The sequence below is a fragment of the Tupaia chinensis genome, unplaced genomic scaffold (assembly GCF_000334495.1).
Source record: "Tupaia chinensis unplaced genomic scaffold, TupChi_1.0 Scaffold000418_1, whole genome shotgun sequence".
NCBI lineage: Eukaryota > Metazoa > Chordata > Mammalia > Scandentia > Tupaiidae > Tupaia > Tupaia belangeri.
In genome coordinates, this window is record NW_006159923.1 from 1,355,066 (window position 1) to 1,370,515 (window position 15,450).

The 15,450-nt window shown below is 50.4% G+C and overlaps 1 protein-coding gene across 1 annotated transcript in view; it reads left to right on the plus strand.

The window, feature by feature from the left end:
* Positions 1-7,825: 7,825 nt before the first annotated feature.
* Positions 7,826-15,450, plus strand: part of CCM2L (CCM2 like scaffold protein) — a 28,748-nt gene continuing 21,123 nt past the window's right edge. Inside the window, exons 1-5 of the mRNA XM_027774288.1 lie at positions 7,826-7,893; positions 9,942-10,109; positions 14,119-14,202; positions 14,297-14,480; positions 15,336-15,442. Coding sequence (XP_027630089.1) covers positions 7,864-7,893; positions 9,942-10,109; positions 14,119-14,202; positions 14,297-14,480; positions 15,336-15,442 — 573 coding nt within the window. The 5' untranslated portion in view covers positions 7,826-7,863. The remainder of the gene's footprint in view (positions 7,894-9,941; positions 10,110-14,118; positions 14,203-14,296; positions 14,481-15,335; positions 15,443-15,450) is intronic.

The following is a 15,450-nucleotide window of genomic DNA, read 5'->3' on the forward strand; positions in this document are numbered from 1 at the left end:
ACCCCTGGGAGTCTTACGGTTTGAGAGACTTTTCTCAAACAAGCCTCATTTCTTGAAGAATTTATTTTCCCACAGTAACTTAACATCAGCGGAGCTTCTGAGCAGTTGCGTGGCACCAAGGCCTCGGGTTAGGGTCTAGGCCTTGAGGCGGGGGGACATCTGGACTCCATTGGATTGTTTTCTGAAAACTTCTCAAAGCACTTGAGGGGTTTCCTCACAGACCCTCAGGGTTTGGGACCCCGAGTTGGCAATCAGTGGTTTGGTCATCCAGAGGGAAGGGGGAGGCAGCTATCCCAAGGTCACAGAGCTAGTTGGTGGCAGGGTGGGACCAGAGCCCAGGTCCTTTGGGCGTCCCACCAGAACACCTCCAGTGCTGACTCCCTCTCCACTTTTCCTCCCACCTCCAGGAAGCACTAGCCATGCCTGAGGGGCTGATGCCCTCTGTCAACACACTTCGGGCGACTGCCTCTGTGGTCTCTCTCGCCTGCCTCGTCAGCCCTCCCCCTTCCCACTTGTTTCCTGTTCCTGGTCCCACATCCTGGTATTTACCACATCTGTGCCATCCCCACTCCCCCACCCCTAGTCGCCCCTCTGCGCTTCCCCCAGGAGGGGGAGGGGGCCCCAAACTGGGGCTTCTGTACTGAGACTCTTTTGTACACCACAAACTTTTTGTATATTTTTAATTTTGCTGCGACATGAGATATTAAAAGTCATTTCAGTACGTGCTGCTTGTGTCCGATTGTTTTGGCTGTTCAGGGCCAGGGCAGAGGAGATGAAGGGGGACGGCAAGGAAGAGTACCATCTGCACGATCCCTTTAGGAGAGGAAGGCCTAGGCTGGGAGAGGGCAGGACACTGCTGGTTGGACAGAGTCTCAAACAGCCAGAACCTCGGGCCAATCCTCTAGGGGTTATCTCCAAATTCATCTCATGGATAAGGAAAAAAAGAGGTGGGGATGGGGGCAAACTTGTCAGAGGTCACAGAATGAGTCTATGAAAAACTCAGGACCCAGACTGAAGTTCCCAACTCCTCTGAAACGAATAGTTATTAAGTACCTACTGTGTGCCAGTCAAAGTTCTAGGCACAGTGAACAAGAAAAATGTAAGACAGGCATAGTCTGGGCCAGCCTGTGACCTGGTGGTTGGGAAGGCTCAATACCACAGCACCATCCATGTGGTTTGGGTCCAGACCCTGCAGTTTGAAAGACATGCTGGCGTGTGTGTGCGTGTGTGTGTGTGTGTGGGGGGTGCCCAAATGCACAAAGGACAGATGGAGGAGAGGGGACTGCAACATGGCCAATTCCCATGGGAGGGTGCTCTCTCATTTTCTTTTTCTCCCACTGAAGCATACATACAAATTAAAAAAAAAATTTAACAGACACGTTCCCCACATACGAGGCGGTATTGCCTCTAAAAGGTGCCCTTCCTCCAGGGCGTCTACTCTGATCAGTAGTTTTCAAACTTTAAAGTTCATGAGCATGGCTGTGGTTTGTTTTAATGTACATTTCCATCTCCGTAACCAAGGTGCGGGTGGAATATGTCAGGGAATACACCTTTTAAAGTTCTCCAGGTGGGGCCAGCAGATGGAGTAATGGCTATGTCATTGGACTCCCATGTAGTCGAATGTGGTTCAAGTCCCGGACCCGGTGGTTTAAACTCATGCCGGACACATGTGCGTGCATGCCCAAGATCCAGAGAGGTGAATGGAAGAGAAGGGATTGCAGCGTGGCCATCCCTCCCGGGGGTGATTTCTCACTTTTTGTCTCTCTGTCTCTCTCTGTCTTTCTGGTGAGCTCACACACCTTATAGCAAAAATCATTCCAGAAAAAATAAAAAATCTCCAGGAGATAGACCAGCAGATGGTGTGGTGGACTCCATGGTTCACTGTGGTTCAAGTCCTAGACCTGGCAATTTATTGTTTTGTTTTGGTTTTCCCTCTCTGTCTCTCTGTCTCTCTGTCTCTCTCTGGTGAGCACACATGCCCTATAGCAAAATTTAAAAATAAGAATAATAGATAAAATTAAGTAAATAATTCTTTAAAAGAATCAAACATTCTCCAGGGAAGAGCCAGCAGGCAGCATGGTGGTTAAGGTGGCTGGATTCCCACATGGCTGACCCTGTGGTTTGAGTCCTGAACCTGACAACAGGAAAAACACTCCAGGATGTGTACTCACCAGAGAGAGAGAGGGAAAGCGAGAAAGCAAGCCGCCAAGTCTGGGGCTCGAACTGCAGTCGGCCATGTGGGAGTCCAGGGCCCTTAACCACCATGCCACCTGCTGGCCCTGAAAGATCCTCTTCTTATAAGGACACCAGTGAGATTAGATCAGGGCTCATCCTAACAATCTCATTTTAACTGAGCCGCCCCTCTGAAAGCCCTGTCTCCAAGCATTGTTAAATTTGGCAGTACCAGGCATTAGGGCTTCAACACGTGATCTCTGGGGTCCGACTCAGTCCGTTAACGCCAGGGGAAGCAGAAATGCAAGGACTGTGAGGCCGTTCTGAGCTCAGGCCCTTTACCCAGCCCGGAGAGCACTCAGTCCTGAACTTGTCTTGAGAGCTAATACACGCTCCGTCTTGTCTGAGCCACCTTTGGTGGAGTCATGCAGCTCCTTGCAGCCAGCAGCGGCACACCTCAGGCACCGTGTGCTTGCTCAAGCTGTTCCCTTTGCCTAGAATAACCCTCCGAGCAGCCTTTTATGGCTTGGCTTAGAATGCTACCAATTCTGCCTCCTCCAAACAAGCCACTGAACGTCTATCTGTGTTCTTTGTTTATGTGTGACTCTCCGTAACCAGGTCAGCTCAGCACCTGTCAGGTACTTACTCCTGCTGCCCTATTCTATTCCACCCATGGTGGACATCAATCATCCATGCTGGGAGTAAATCTGTTTGTTTTGAAAGGCTTTTGCCATAGGGTGTATGTGTTCGCCAGAGAGACAGACAGTGAGAGGCAAAGTAAGAAATCACCCCCCTAGGGGATGGCCATGCCGCAGTCCCTTCTCCATTCTCTTGGGATTTGGGGCACTCACACCCTTGTGCCAGAGTGATTTTTTTTTTTTTTGGAGAGGTTTTTGCTATAGGTCGTGTGCGCTCGCCAGACAGACAGAGAGACCTAGAGACAGAAAGCGAGAAATCACCCCCCAGGGGGGATGGTCACGCCGCAATCCCTTCTCCTCCAGGGATCTTGGGCACGCACGCACATGCGCCCGGTGTGAGTTTTAAGCCACCGGGTCCGAGACGCGAACCGCGGTCGAATATAGGGGAGTCCAGCGACATAGCCATTACGCGCTAACTGCTAGTTCCCTGCCAGAGTGATTTTCAAGCCACCAGGTCCAGGATTTGAACTGCAGTCAGCCATGTGGGAGTCCAGAGCCTTAACTACCACAACACCTGCTGGCCCCCGTTTTTTTTTCTTTTTCTTTTGTTTAACTTCATGATGGAGCACATGCATTCACACATGAGAGAGAGAAAGAGAGAAGCTCTCTACAGGGTGTGTTCGTCACCTTCCTCCAGTTCTCCGGCCTGTTCCGGAGTCTCAGGCTGACTGAGCCAAGTATTCAAACTGCAGCCACCACGTGGGACCTGGCTGCTCTTGAGCAGTGCTTTACCACTGCGCCATGGAGCTGGCCCGAGATCTTGTTTTTATCATCCTCTCCACAGCGATCCAGGCAGCCCTGCCAATCAGCTGCAGGTAGCTCACACGAGATGAATCCTATCTGCCACAACCGTTCAGGCTTTGCAAGCAGGGACTTTGTTTTGCTCCTCTCTTTTTTTGATTCACAAGCTAATTTTAATGATATAGTCATTGTGTGCTTCTGTTCCCACCTAATCCCTGCAGCAGCCTTCGGAGGCAGGCACCCGTGATTATCCTGGTTTTGATTCACAAAGACGCTGAGGCTCTGAGAGATGAGGTCACTTGTTCAAGGTCACACACATTCAAACCTAGGTGCACCTGTCTCTAGCTGTTTCCCCTGACATTGACTACGCCCTTCATCTTCTCAGGGCCTTGGGGTGGGCACCGCAGGGAATACAGGGATCATTTTCTATTTCTTTTGTTTGTTCGCTATAGGGTATGTGTGCTTGCCAGAAAGAGACAGAGAGAGAGGAAGAGAGAGAAAGTGATAGGTCACACATCCCCGAAGGGGGATGGCCACGCTGCAATCCCTTCTCCTCGGTTCTCCTCTTGGGGTTTTGTGTATACATGCACATGTGTCCAGTGACTTTCTTTTTCTTTTTCTTTCTTTCTTTTTTTTTTTTTTTTTAGAGAGAGAGAGATTTTTGCTGTAAGGAATGTATGCTCGCAGAGGGACAGTGAGAGACAAAGTGAGGAATTATCCCCTAAGGGGATGGCCATGCTGTAATCCCTTCTCTATTCTCCTCTCGGGATCCTGGGCATGCATGCACACATATCTGATGTGAGTTTCAAGCCCCTGGGTCTGGAACTTGAACTACAGTCAGCCATGTGAGAGTCCAGTACATTAATCACTATGCCACTTGCTGGCCTCCTTTCAAGCAGCCGGGTCTAGGACTTGAACTGCAAAGTTGGCCATGTGGGTTCTAGGTGCCTTAACCTCCACACCATCTGCTGGCCCTGGTGACAGTCTATTTCTTGTGGCATTCAACACATGTATAGTCCTATGTGAGATTCCCAGATTCAGTGATGTATGGAAGTTGGTTCAGGAATAATATAAGTTCCCATTTTATAGACAAAGAAATGAAGACTCAAAGAAAAGAAACAGCATGCAGAAGACAGTCATGGAGGCAGACTCCATGAGCATGAAGGCTGCCAGAGGGTGCACCTTCATAAGCATGAAAAAAATCCTATCATGCTCTGCTGCCCTTCCGAGGGTGGGAATTCTGGACCGGCTTATGGGGATAAGTGGGCGTCAGTCGTGTGCAGAGCAGGGTCAGGGCTTGGCTCACACAGCCTGGCCTCTCCCTGCTGGCCTGGCAGGCTGAGTGGAGATCTTATTTCCGCTGCTGGGAGGGGACGGGCAGAGGATGTAGGGGCAGGAGGGAGTGGCCATAACAGGAAGTACTGAGTGGCCTGGCCCATTTCCCCTCCCTGGGGGGGAGATAGAGGAACAGCTAGTGGCTGGGAGTGTCCTGTCGCTCTAACACCAGAGATCACTGGGAGCTCTGACCCTCCCTCCACCAACACTGACGTGGCCAACCCATGCTCTCAAAATAACCCAACTGAGCTGTACACACCAGGGACATATTCCCCCGATCCTGGCTAGTTGGGAGGTTGGGCAGGGCAGGAGATTATGGCATGAGACCCTGTTGAGGGTACTTGTCTTTTATGCTCATGAAATAAACAAACTTAAAAAAAAAAAAAGCTTTCAAAACAAGCCAGTGCATTGGCATCTGCACTTCTCAATTTCTGATTGCTTTCTCACCCAGGGCCTTGTGTATTCCTTGCGGCACCTCTGACTAGCAGGACAGGGCCTTTGGGGGTCATTGTTCCCATTGGAAAGATAAGGAAGCTGAGGCCAAGAGAGGTTATAAGCAACCTGGCCTCGTTTTTTGGTTTTGGTTTTGGTTTTTGCCATAGGGTACATGTGCTCACTGGAGAGAGAGACAGAGAAAGTGAGAAATCAATCCCTCCTTCAGAGGGTATGGTCATACCACAATCCCTCTTCCTCCATTCTCCTCTCGGGATTTTGGGCATGCACTCCTGGCATGTTTCAAGCTGCTGGGTCGAGCACCCGAACAGCAGAGTCAGTGACGTGGGATCCAGCACCTTATCCACCATGCTTCCCACTGGCCCCTTCTTAGCCTGGTTCACACAGGAAATCAGTTGGAGAGCTTGGGCCTTCAGAATCCAGGTGTCATGGCCAGATGTGGGTGGGCCTCTGGAACCTTTCCAACTGTCCTGGGTGGGACATGCCGAGCGCAAGGTCCTAGAGGTAAGGAACACCAGGCTTCAGGTCCAGCCCACCCAGAAACCCCAGGCCCTCCTTGTATTTACTGCATGACTCCCTTGAGCCAGACGCTGCACTTAACGTCTGTGTAATAGGAACACTAAGGGCACCCCAACGCTGTGAAGAACAGCGCGATGAAACGTGTGACGTGCTCAGCACAGAGCCACCAAACGGGCCTTGACCAATATTCTCCCAACAGACAGGAAAACAGCCGAGGACCCATGGACAGATAAGTAGTTTACATATTATTTTTATTATTTATTTATTTTTGCCATAAGGCCAGAGAGAGGGTCAGCAAGAAATCACTTCCCGGGCTGGGGGGCGGGGTTTAGCCACACCACAATCTCTTCTCCTTCACACTCCTCTCAGGACTTGGGGCACACATGCACACGTGCCTGGTGTGATTTTCAAGCCACCAGGTTTGGGGCTCGAACTGTGGCCTGCCTGTGGGAATCCAGAGCTTTAACCACCACACCACTTGCTGGCCCCTAGTTAATATATTTTTAAAGTTTATTTATTTATTTCTTCAGAGAGAGAGACAGACAGACAGACAGACAGGTAGACAGGCAGGCATCTTGAACAGGGTTTTGATGCTGCAGTCCACTCCCAGTCTTGGCCAGCCCTGGATCAGGTGCCTGGGATACTCAGGGAGGGCTCCAGGCATGAACCTGAGCCCTCCCCATGCAGGTCAGCCTTTCAGAGCACTGTTTACCACTGTGCCACCATCTGGACCCAAAACTTATTGAGCACTTAATACATGCCAGGAGTTCTCCTAAGTGTATTTAACCCTTACACGGCCACTATGAGGTCAAACTAATAGTAAGTCCATTTTATAGGTGACAAAATTGAGACATGCGTGGTTAAGCACTTGCCCAAGATCATAACCCTAGCAAGTCACAAAACCAGGTTCAAACCTAGGCAGACTACTTCTGAAGCCCACATAGACAAGTCTCCCTTAATAGTGATATTGAATTTTTTAAAATCATAGCTTGGGGGCCAACAGGTGGTATGGTGGTTAAGGAGCAGGACTCCCACATGGCCAACCACCATTTGAGTCCTGGACCTGGTGGCTTGCTTTCTCACCCTCCCCCTTTCTATCTCTGGTGAGCACATGTGCCCTAGAGCAAAAATTAAAATAATAATAATAATAGAGACCAGCAGATGGCATAATGGTTATGTCACTGGACTCCCACATGGCTGATGGTGGACCTGAAACTCACACCGGGTGCATGTGCGTGCGTGCCCAAAACCCCGACAGAAGAATGGAGGAGAAGGAATTGTGGCATGGCCATCCTCCCTGGAGGGAGATTTTTTTGCTTTCTCTGTCTTTCCAGAAAGCACACATACATTATAGCAGAAATCTCTCTAAAAAACAAATATAATAAATAAAATTAAATTTTAAAAATAAAATAAAGATACTTGGATACAGTACTCTGCAGTTTCCAAGCACTTGGTCCCTACTCTTGATTCTTCATATCTCACCCCAGCAACCCGAGGAGGGAGGTGATGCTCACTCCCAACTTATAGAGGGAAGAGGAAAACAGGTTCTGAAAGGAAGAACTGATTTGTCCTGCCCAGGTCACACAGCAAGGTCAGTGCAGAAGCAGGGCTGAATGTGGGGTTTTCCAAACTTGGACTCCAAATTTAGGGGACCTGTCCCCTGCCTGACCCAGCTGCCAAGCCCCCCGGACAGCACACCTTCTGCTACAGCCCAGAGGCTGTGTCCCAGGTCAGTTGCTCTGCCTGGGCTTCCACCCTTCCTTCAGCTGTAGGGTCCCAAGGCAGCGTCCTCCATCCCCCCCACCCCTCCCCACCAGCCAGGAGGGACAGGAACTGCAGGGCTGGTGGAGTTTCCGACCAGGCAGGAAAACGAACAAAGGAACAGGGTGGGGGGAGGTAGAAGGGGTGGCTAGGAGGGTGGCAGGAGTGGAGGAGACGCTTCACCATGGAATATGAAGTCAAGAAAGGGAAGAAGGTAGGTGAGAGGTTGGAGGGGCACGGGGTAGAGCAATAGCCCCAGAAGTTGAAGAAGGAGAAGGGGAGGGCAGCGCGGGAGGGAGAGTTATGAGTGGCATAAACAGGGCCCTTCTTCTCATTTGAAAGACATTCCTTCCCACCTTGGCAGCCAGACATTTGTGCTCTGAACTCTCTAACCTACTTCTCCACCCTCACTGGCCTGGCATGGACAGACAGACAGGGACCTTCCTGGAAAATCTGTCTCTCTGGTGTTCCTGGGGGTTCCCTCCTACAGCTTCTCACACAGAGGGACAGACAAACCACTGGCAGACCCATAGCCTCACTCCCCACAGCTGCAGAAGGAGCCCAGCAGGGCAATTCTATGCTAGGAGGTTGCCATTCCGGCCCTGCGTCTCCCACTTGCTTCACCACTAGGTTCCAGTCTGCCTCTGGCCCGTTCTCATCCTGATGCGGGGCTCTCTCCTAAGACCTCAGCTGGAGTCATTCCTCCCCAGACCCCCACGCCTCCCTGACACTGAGAAGTTTTCAGGTCTGCTTGTCTGGGTGCCTCACTTGGTTTTCTTTGGGGTTCAGGGAGTTCACCAGATTTCAGCTCCCATCCCACCTCCATCCCCACAGAGCCCTCTTGCCACAGGACGCCTGGGTCAGGGCTGTCCTAAAAGGCACCCAGGTGAATTACGGAGGGGTCGGAAGGGACATAAGAGCCTGTTCTCCCTTGGCTCATTCCTTCCAGGGCCGTTTGCTGAGCACTGTATGTCAGTCACTGTGCCAGGAACGGGAGATGTGGCCTGAGTAAAGCCAGAGAAGGTCCCAGCTCCCTCCCTGGAGCTCAGTCTTGTGAGGGAGGCAACCATCGATTTTTAAAAAAAGACAACGAATGAATTAATGGAAAATTGCATAAAAGGTTCTATAAATGGTATTGGGAGATAGGATATGTACAGTTCTCCAAAAGTTTGTATATTATGTGTATTATGAAAAAAAAAAACTATGCATGGATTTAACAACGTTTTTGCACCAAAATAAATTGCAATGTAATTCCATTTTCTACAAACCTTTTCTTTTTTAAAAAATAATTATTTAATTTTATTTATTATTATCATTATTTTAAAATTTGCTACAGGGCACATGTTCTCACTGGAGAGAGAGAGAAAGTGAGAAAGCAAGTCACCAGGTCCAGGACTTGAGCCACATAGGAACTTGAACCATGTGGGAGTCTAGCACCCAAACCACCACGCCACCTGCCAGTGTTTACAAACTTTTTCCAGTCCCCTTGCATTAAGGCATCTAGCCCCAGGTTGGTCAGTTTCAACTGTGAGCTGATGAATGGGAGGAAAGGCAGTAAGGGTTTCCTGGATCATGCTTAAATTCTAATGATTACTTTTTAACCACTCCTGGTTAATTAAGGAAAGCACAGAGAATAGCTTAACAAACACTTACCTTCCACTCAGCCACATTGAATCCTACTCGTTTTCTGTATTGTCCAGCCTAGCCCACTCCTTAGACTCGATTTGCAGAAGCCATGCCCTCGCCTGGTGCTCAGAATGAGGCGTTGGACCTGGACTGCCCAGGGTAAACAACTAGTTACTAGCTGGTGACCTTATTAGCTAGTTTCTTCTCTGGAGCTCAGTTTCTCCATATAAGATGGGAATCACAGAGGTACCCCTTCCACAATGTTTTTGTGAAAATTAAATTAGGTAAGGAGGGTACCAGCATATAGATGGCATAATGGTTCCATTGCTGGACTGCCACATAGTGGACAGTTCGAGCCCCAGACCCAGTTGCTTAAAAATCACACCTGGCATGAGTGCATGCCCAAAATCCCGAGAGGAGAATGGAGGAAAAGGGATTGCAGTGTGGCCATTTCCCCGGGGGGTGATTTCTTGCTTTCTGTCTCTGTTTCTCTCTGTGTCTCTGGTGAGTGCACGCGCCCTATAGCAAAGAGGAAAAAAAAAAAACAAAAACAGATAATGGAGTAAAACAGTGAGCATGGTAAGTGTTCAGTAAAGTCAGCTGCTGCTATTACTGTCACCCCTCTGCCTCCCCTAGGGCTTCGTGGCCCCCATCCGAAGGCTGGTGTTCCCCAAGTCTGGGCGCCGGGCAGCCTCTCGGAGCAGTGTGAGCCGTCGGCCCCTACACTCAATGCCCCTTTACCCACCTGACTACCTCATCGACCCCCAGATTCTGCTGTGTGACTACCTGGAGAAAGAAGTCAAGGTATGGGATGAGAAGGGGGGACAACCCTAGAGTGACGCTAGACCCTACCTCCACGCCGGCCTCTGACCAGCCCTGTCTCACACCGGAGCAGCTGGGGTTCATGGAAGAGGCGTGGGTTCACATCAGCCTCATCCCCACCGAGAGGAGAATGGAGGAAAAGGGATTGCAGTGTGGCCATTTCCCCGGGGGGTGATTTCTTGCTTTCTGTCTCTGTTTCTCTCTGTGTCTCTGGTGAGTGCACGCGCCCTATAGCAAAGAGGAAAAAAAAAAAACAAAAACAGATAATGGAGTAAAACAGTGAGCATGGTAAGTGTTCAGTAAAGTCAGCTGCTGCTATTACTGTCACCCCTCTGCCTCCCCTAGGGCTTCGTGGCCCCCATCCGAAGGCTGGTGTTCCCCAAGTCTGGGCGCCGGGCAGCCTCTCGGAGCAGTGTGAGCCGTCGGCCCCTACACTCAATGCCCCTTTACCCACCTGACTACCTCATCGACCCCCAGATTCTGCTGTGTGACTACCTGGAGAAAGAAGTCAAGGTATGGGATGAGAAGGGGGGACAACCCTAGAGTGACGCTAGACCCTACCTCCACGCCGGCCTCTGACCAGCCCTGTCTCACACCGGAGCAGCTGGGGTTCATGGAAGAGGCGTGGGTTCACATCAGCCTCATCCCCACCTTGCACTGTGTACTTTTTGCAATTGACCCCTACCTGCTAAACCTCAGTGTCCCCATCTCAACATGGGGTTCGAAACCCATCCCAGGGGAGAGCGGGTGAAACAGTGTTCTGTGCACTGAAAAGCCTCACCCTCCCACAAGATCCTACTGCGGTGAGCTTGCTGTTACTCAGAGCCCAGGCTAACAACGAGCCACAAAGGACGATGACAACCCAAGAGTTTAACTTCTCTTTTGTGAATGCTGTCAAGGAACCATGGGGGATTCTCATTTTGCCACGGAAGACTGTTAAGGGAGTAGAACTGACAGATTTAGCAAACCCTGGCTATACTTAGAGCTACCTGGGGAGCTTCTAAAACTTCAGATGCCTGGGCTTTCCCCAGACGGACTGATGCAGAAATTCTCAGGCTGGGATCCAGCAAACAGGCTACCTAGTAAAATTTATTTTTCTTTCCTTTCCTTTCCTTTCCTTTCCTTTCCTTTCCTTTCCTTTCCTTTCCTTTCCTTTCCTTTCCTTTCCTTTCTTTTCTTTTCTTTTCTTTCTTTTTAGTTTTTGCTATAGAGTGTGTGCACTCAACTAGAGAGACAGGAAAGAGAAAAAAAGAGAGAGAGAGGGAAAGTGAGAAATTACCCTCGAGGGGATGGCCACATTGCAATCCCTTCTCCTCCATTTTCTGTTCTGGATTTTGGGCACACACATGCACCTGGCATGATTTGTCAAGCTGCTGGGTCTGGGACTCAAACCACGCAGTCAGCCCTGTGGGAACCAGCACCGTAACTATCACACCACCTGCTGGCCCCAAACAATGAACACTTTTTAAGTATTTTCCAAATATTGCATGGGACTAAAAGTACTAAAAACTAGTTTGTGAAAAAAGTGTCATTTATCTGAAATTATAATTTACCTGACATTTTGAATTTTATATATTTCCTTTATTTGGAAGGAAAAGCTAACAAATAAATCCCCTTAGAAATTGAGGACTGAGGCGGCTGACAAGTGATATGGTGGTTAAGAGTGCTGGACTCCCACGTGGCCCACCCCAATTCAAGTGCCGAACCTGGGGCTTGCTTTCTTACCTTCCCTCTTTCACTCAGTCCCTCTCTGGTCAAATTAAAATAAGTAAATAAAGTTAAATAAAAATAATTCTTTAAAAAAAAAAAAAGAAAAGAAAAGAAATTGAGGATAGAGGGCCACCCAGATGGTATGGTGTTTGAGGCAGCTAGATCCCAGAAGGTCAATGGTGAGGTTGGAGTCCCAGACTCAGCAGCTTGAGAGACATGCTGGGCATGTGTACATTTGTGCCTCAAATTCAAATCCCTAGAGGAGACTGGAGGAGAAGGGATATCGGTGTGGCCATCCGCCTGGGGTGTCCTTTCTCACTTTCTCTTTCTGTCTACCTCTGGTGTGCACACATGCCCTATAGTAAACTTAAAAAAGAAAAGAAAAGAAAAAATAGGGACTGAAATTTCAAAGAGTATAAAATTAAAAGAAAAGAGATTGGGGGAATTCAACCAAAGTGGGGAGAAAGGGTCCTGTGTCTCTTCTGGAAAAGGCATGTCCTGCGGCCGGCGGGGGGGCCTGAGGCGGGGCAAGGGGGTGATGGAAAAGGCCTGACCACATTACCCAGAGGAGGCTTGGGGCAGACCAAAGAGGCCACATGCTAGAAGGTGGAGCTCCAGGTTGAGGATGAAGGGTGTAGTGCCTGAGCCAGTACCCTTAGGCCAGGCAGCAGGCTGTGGGGTGGGTAGAATGCCAGAAACCTAAGGCCAGGCCAGGACTCAAAGTTAAAGCAAGCGGTGAGGTGGAGTTGGGCAACATGGCTCAAGAATCGAAGTGGTTAGGGATGGGATAGGGGGGCGCCCATGTGGGCTAGAGGTGGGGTCTGGTCTGGGGCAGGGCCATGTGGGGGGTGGAGTTTGTACTAGGGAACAGGTGGGAGACCGCAGACAACACCTAGACTACAACTAAAAATAATGAAAAAAAAATTCTGATATTGGATAGCATGTAAGTGATAACATTAGGATGAATGAAATGAATGAATGAAAAATTAACTTAATGGATTTGGAGTATCATTTTCCTGACAAAATGATACACTAATTGGATACAGCATTCTTCCCTTTCCAGTTGACTTCTGTGACTAGATCGAAAAGAGGGCAAGTGGTTGTCATCAGCTTGACAATGATGCTGGGGTGGAGAGAGACACTGAGGCTCCCGGAAATCCACAGGGGGTCAGTTCTTTGAAGCTATCATGGTGACCTTTGCTTCCCTCTAGAACCTTACAGCTATAGGACGCTGTGTTAGAACAACCAGTACATGCTAGCCATTGAGAACGTGGGCTCCGGCCTGTGGAGTCCCCTTTCAAGCTACATGATCTGGTCAAGCCTTTCAGTTAGCCATGCTGTGCTTTGGTTTTTCTCATCCTCACAGTGAGGATGAATGAGTGAGAACACCTGACCCTTGAACAAGAGTTTGAACTGCATGGTCCACTTAGATGTGGATGTTTTTCAAAGACAAGACTGTCTCGAGTTAGTATAATACTACAAACATATTTTCTCTTCCAATGGCTTTCTTTTTTTCCCTTTAAGTTAATGAGTGAGATACACATGCAGACAGCACCCCAAAATGGTCTAGGGTCTCGAGGTAGCAATCCACCCCTAGCTTCAGGCAGCCAGGGATCATGGCCATGCTTGGTGTATCTCAGGGAGGTCTCTGGATTTGAACAGGGAACCTTCCCATGTAGAGCTGCCTCACAGAGGCACATTTTATCACTGTGCCACCACCAGCAGACTCCTTTATGATTTTCTTAATGACATTTTCTTTTCTCTACCCTACTTTATTGTAAAAATGCAGTATATAATATGTATAACATACAAAATATATGTTAATCAACTGCTTATGTTTTCAGTAAGGCTTCTGGTCAACAGTAGGTTATTAGTAAAGTTTCGTGGGGAATCAAAATTCAAGGTAGATTTTTATCTCTGAGGTGGATTTTCACTTTATGGAGGTCAGCACTCCAAACTCCTGCCTTATTCAAGAGTCAACTTACATATACACGGGGTCTTCAAAACATTCGTGAAAATGCGTATTATGAAAAAAACATGTGGATTTCAAAACTTTTCCATCAAATATACTCATACTTTAATTCCGTGTTTAAGTCCCTTGGTATAAAGTGCTCCAAACTGTGCCTGGTTTCTGATACGGGCTCGATAAAAGTTATCAGGTGACTATTAATTCACATGTTTCTATCTCAATCTACCCACACTGCCTCAGTGAGGAGGCTGATGTCCTCCAAGGCTTCAGGTGACCTCTCTGTGCCCTTTCCCCACTCCTTTTCACATCCAGTTCCTGGGCCACCTCACCTGGGTGACTTCCTCACTGAACCCCTCCAGCCGGGATGAGCTCCTACAGCTGCTGGACACTGCCAGGGTGAGGATCCGGGCAGGGAGGAGGGCAGGTTTCGTCCCCTTCTCCCTCTCCTACCCAGTGCCCTGGAACTCAGGAGCTCTGACCCACCCTGCAGCAGCTGAAGGAGTTGCCTCTGAAGACCACGGCGGAGCAGGACAGCATCCTGAGCCTGTCTGCCCGCTGCCTGCTGCTCACCTGGCGCGACAACGAGGAGCTCATCCTGCGCATCCCCACTCACGAGATCGCCGCCGCCTCCTACTTGCAGGACGACGCGCTGCACCTGCTGGTGTTGAAGACGGGTACAGTGAGCGGGGCCTGACTGGGCAGGGTCAGGAGGTGACCGGCGAGAAAGGGCTCTAGGTCTGTTCTGGAATAGGCGTGCCTGCGGCCGGGCTGGGGCCTGAGGCTGGGCAAAGAGGTGATGGAAAAGCCCATATGCTAGAAGGTGGAGCCCGAGTTTGAGGATGAAGGGTGGGCTGCCTGAGCCACTACCCTGAGGTCAAGCAGCGAGCCGCGGGGCCAGGACCCGGCTCAAAGTTAAAGCAAGCAGTGAGAGGGAGTGTGGCCAAGCGGCCCAGAGTCTAGGTGGTTGGGGACAGGGGAGGGGAGGGGCCATGCGGACTAGGGACGGAGTCTGGTATCAGGGAGTGGCCATGTCGGGGTGGAGCTCATATTGGGGAACAGGTGAGAGACTGCAGACCACTCCAAACCTGGGACCCGCTGGAGGCCAAGGGCGGGGTTAAAGCAAGTGGGGAAGACAGAATCCAAGAGACATTAAAGGCCGAGACCAGGTACAGGGTACGAGGTAGATACAGTGTGGGGAGGCAGCCTGACCACCACCCTCAGAGGGCAGGTCGGAGGGAAGGGGCCGAAGGTAGGGTAGGGAGGAGGCAACTGCCAGGCTATCATCCAAAGACCAGGGGTGGAGCCAAAAACCGAGTGGAGCCTGGGGCTGGAGCAGGGCCCGAAAGTAAAGACGCAGAGGGTGGGCGCGAATGGCCACCCACTTTGAAAGCAGGAGAGGCGCCTGAGGCCAGGGCTGGGGTCAGAGGCTTTGAGGCTCGGGGCTGCGCGGTGAGCTCCTCCCGCTGGTCTCGGGAGTGGTCTCTTAGCCCCGATCTCCCGCGGCTGACAGCCCCCGCGGCTTCTCCTAGGTCTGGGCGTGGACCCGGTGCCGGCCGGCGTGGACGCCAGCCCCGGCGGTGCGGGGCGCGACCCCGGCCCTCCCGGTGCGGCCCCGGAGAGGCGACGGGTGGGCACCGCGGAACG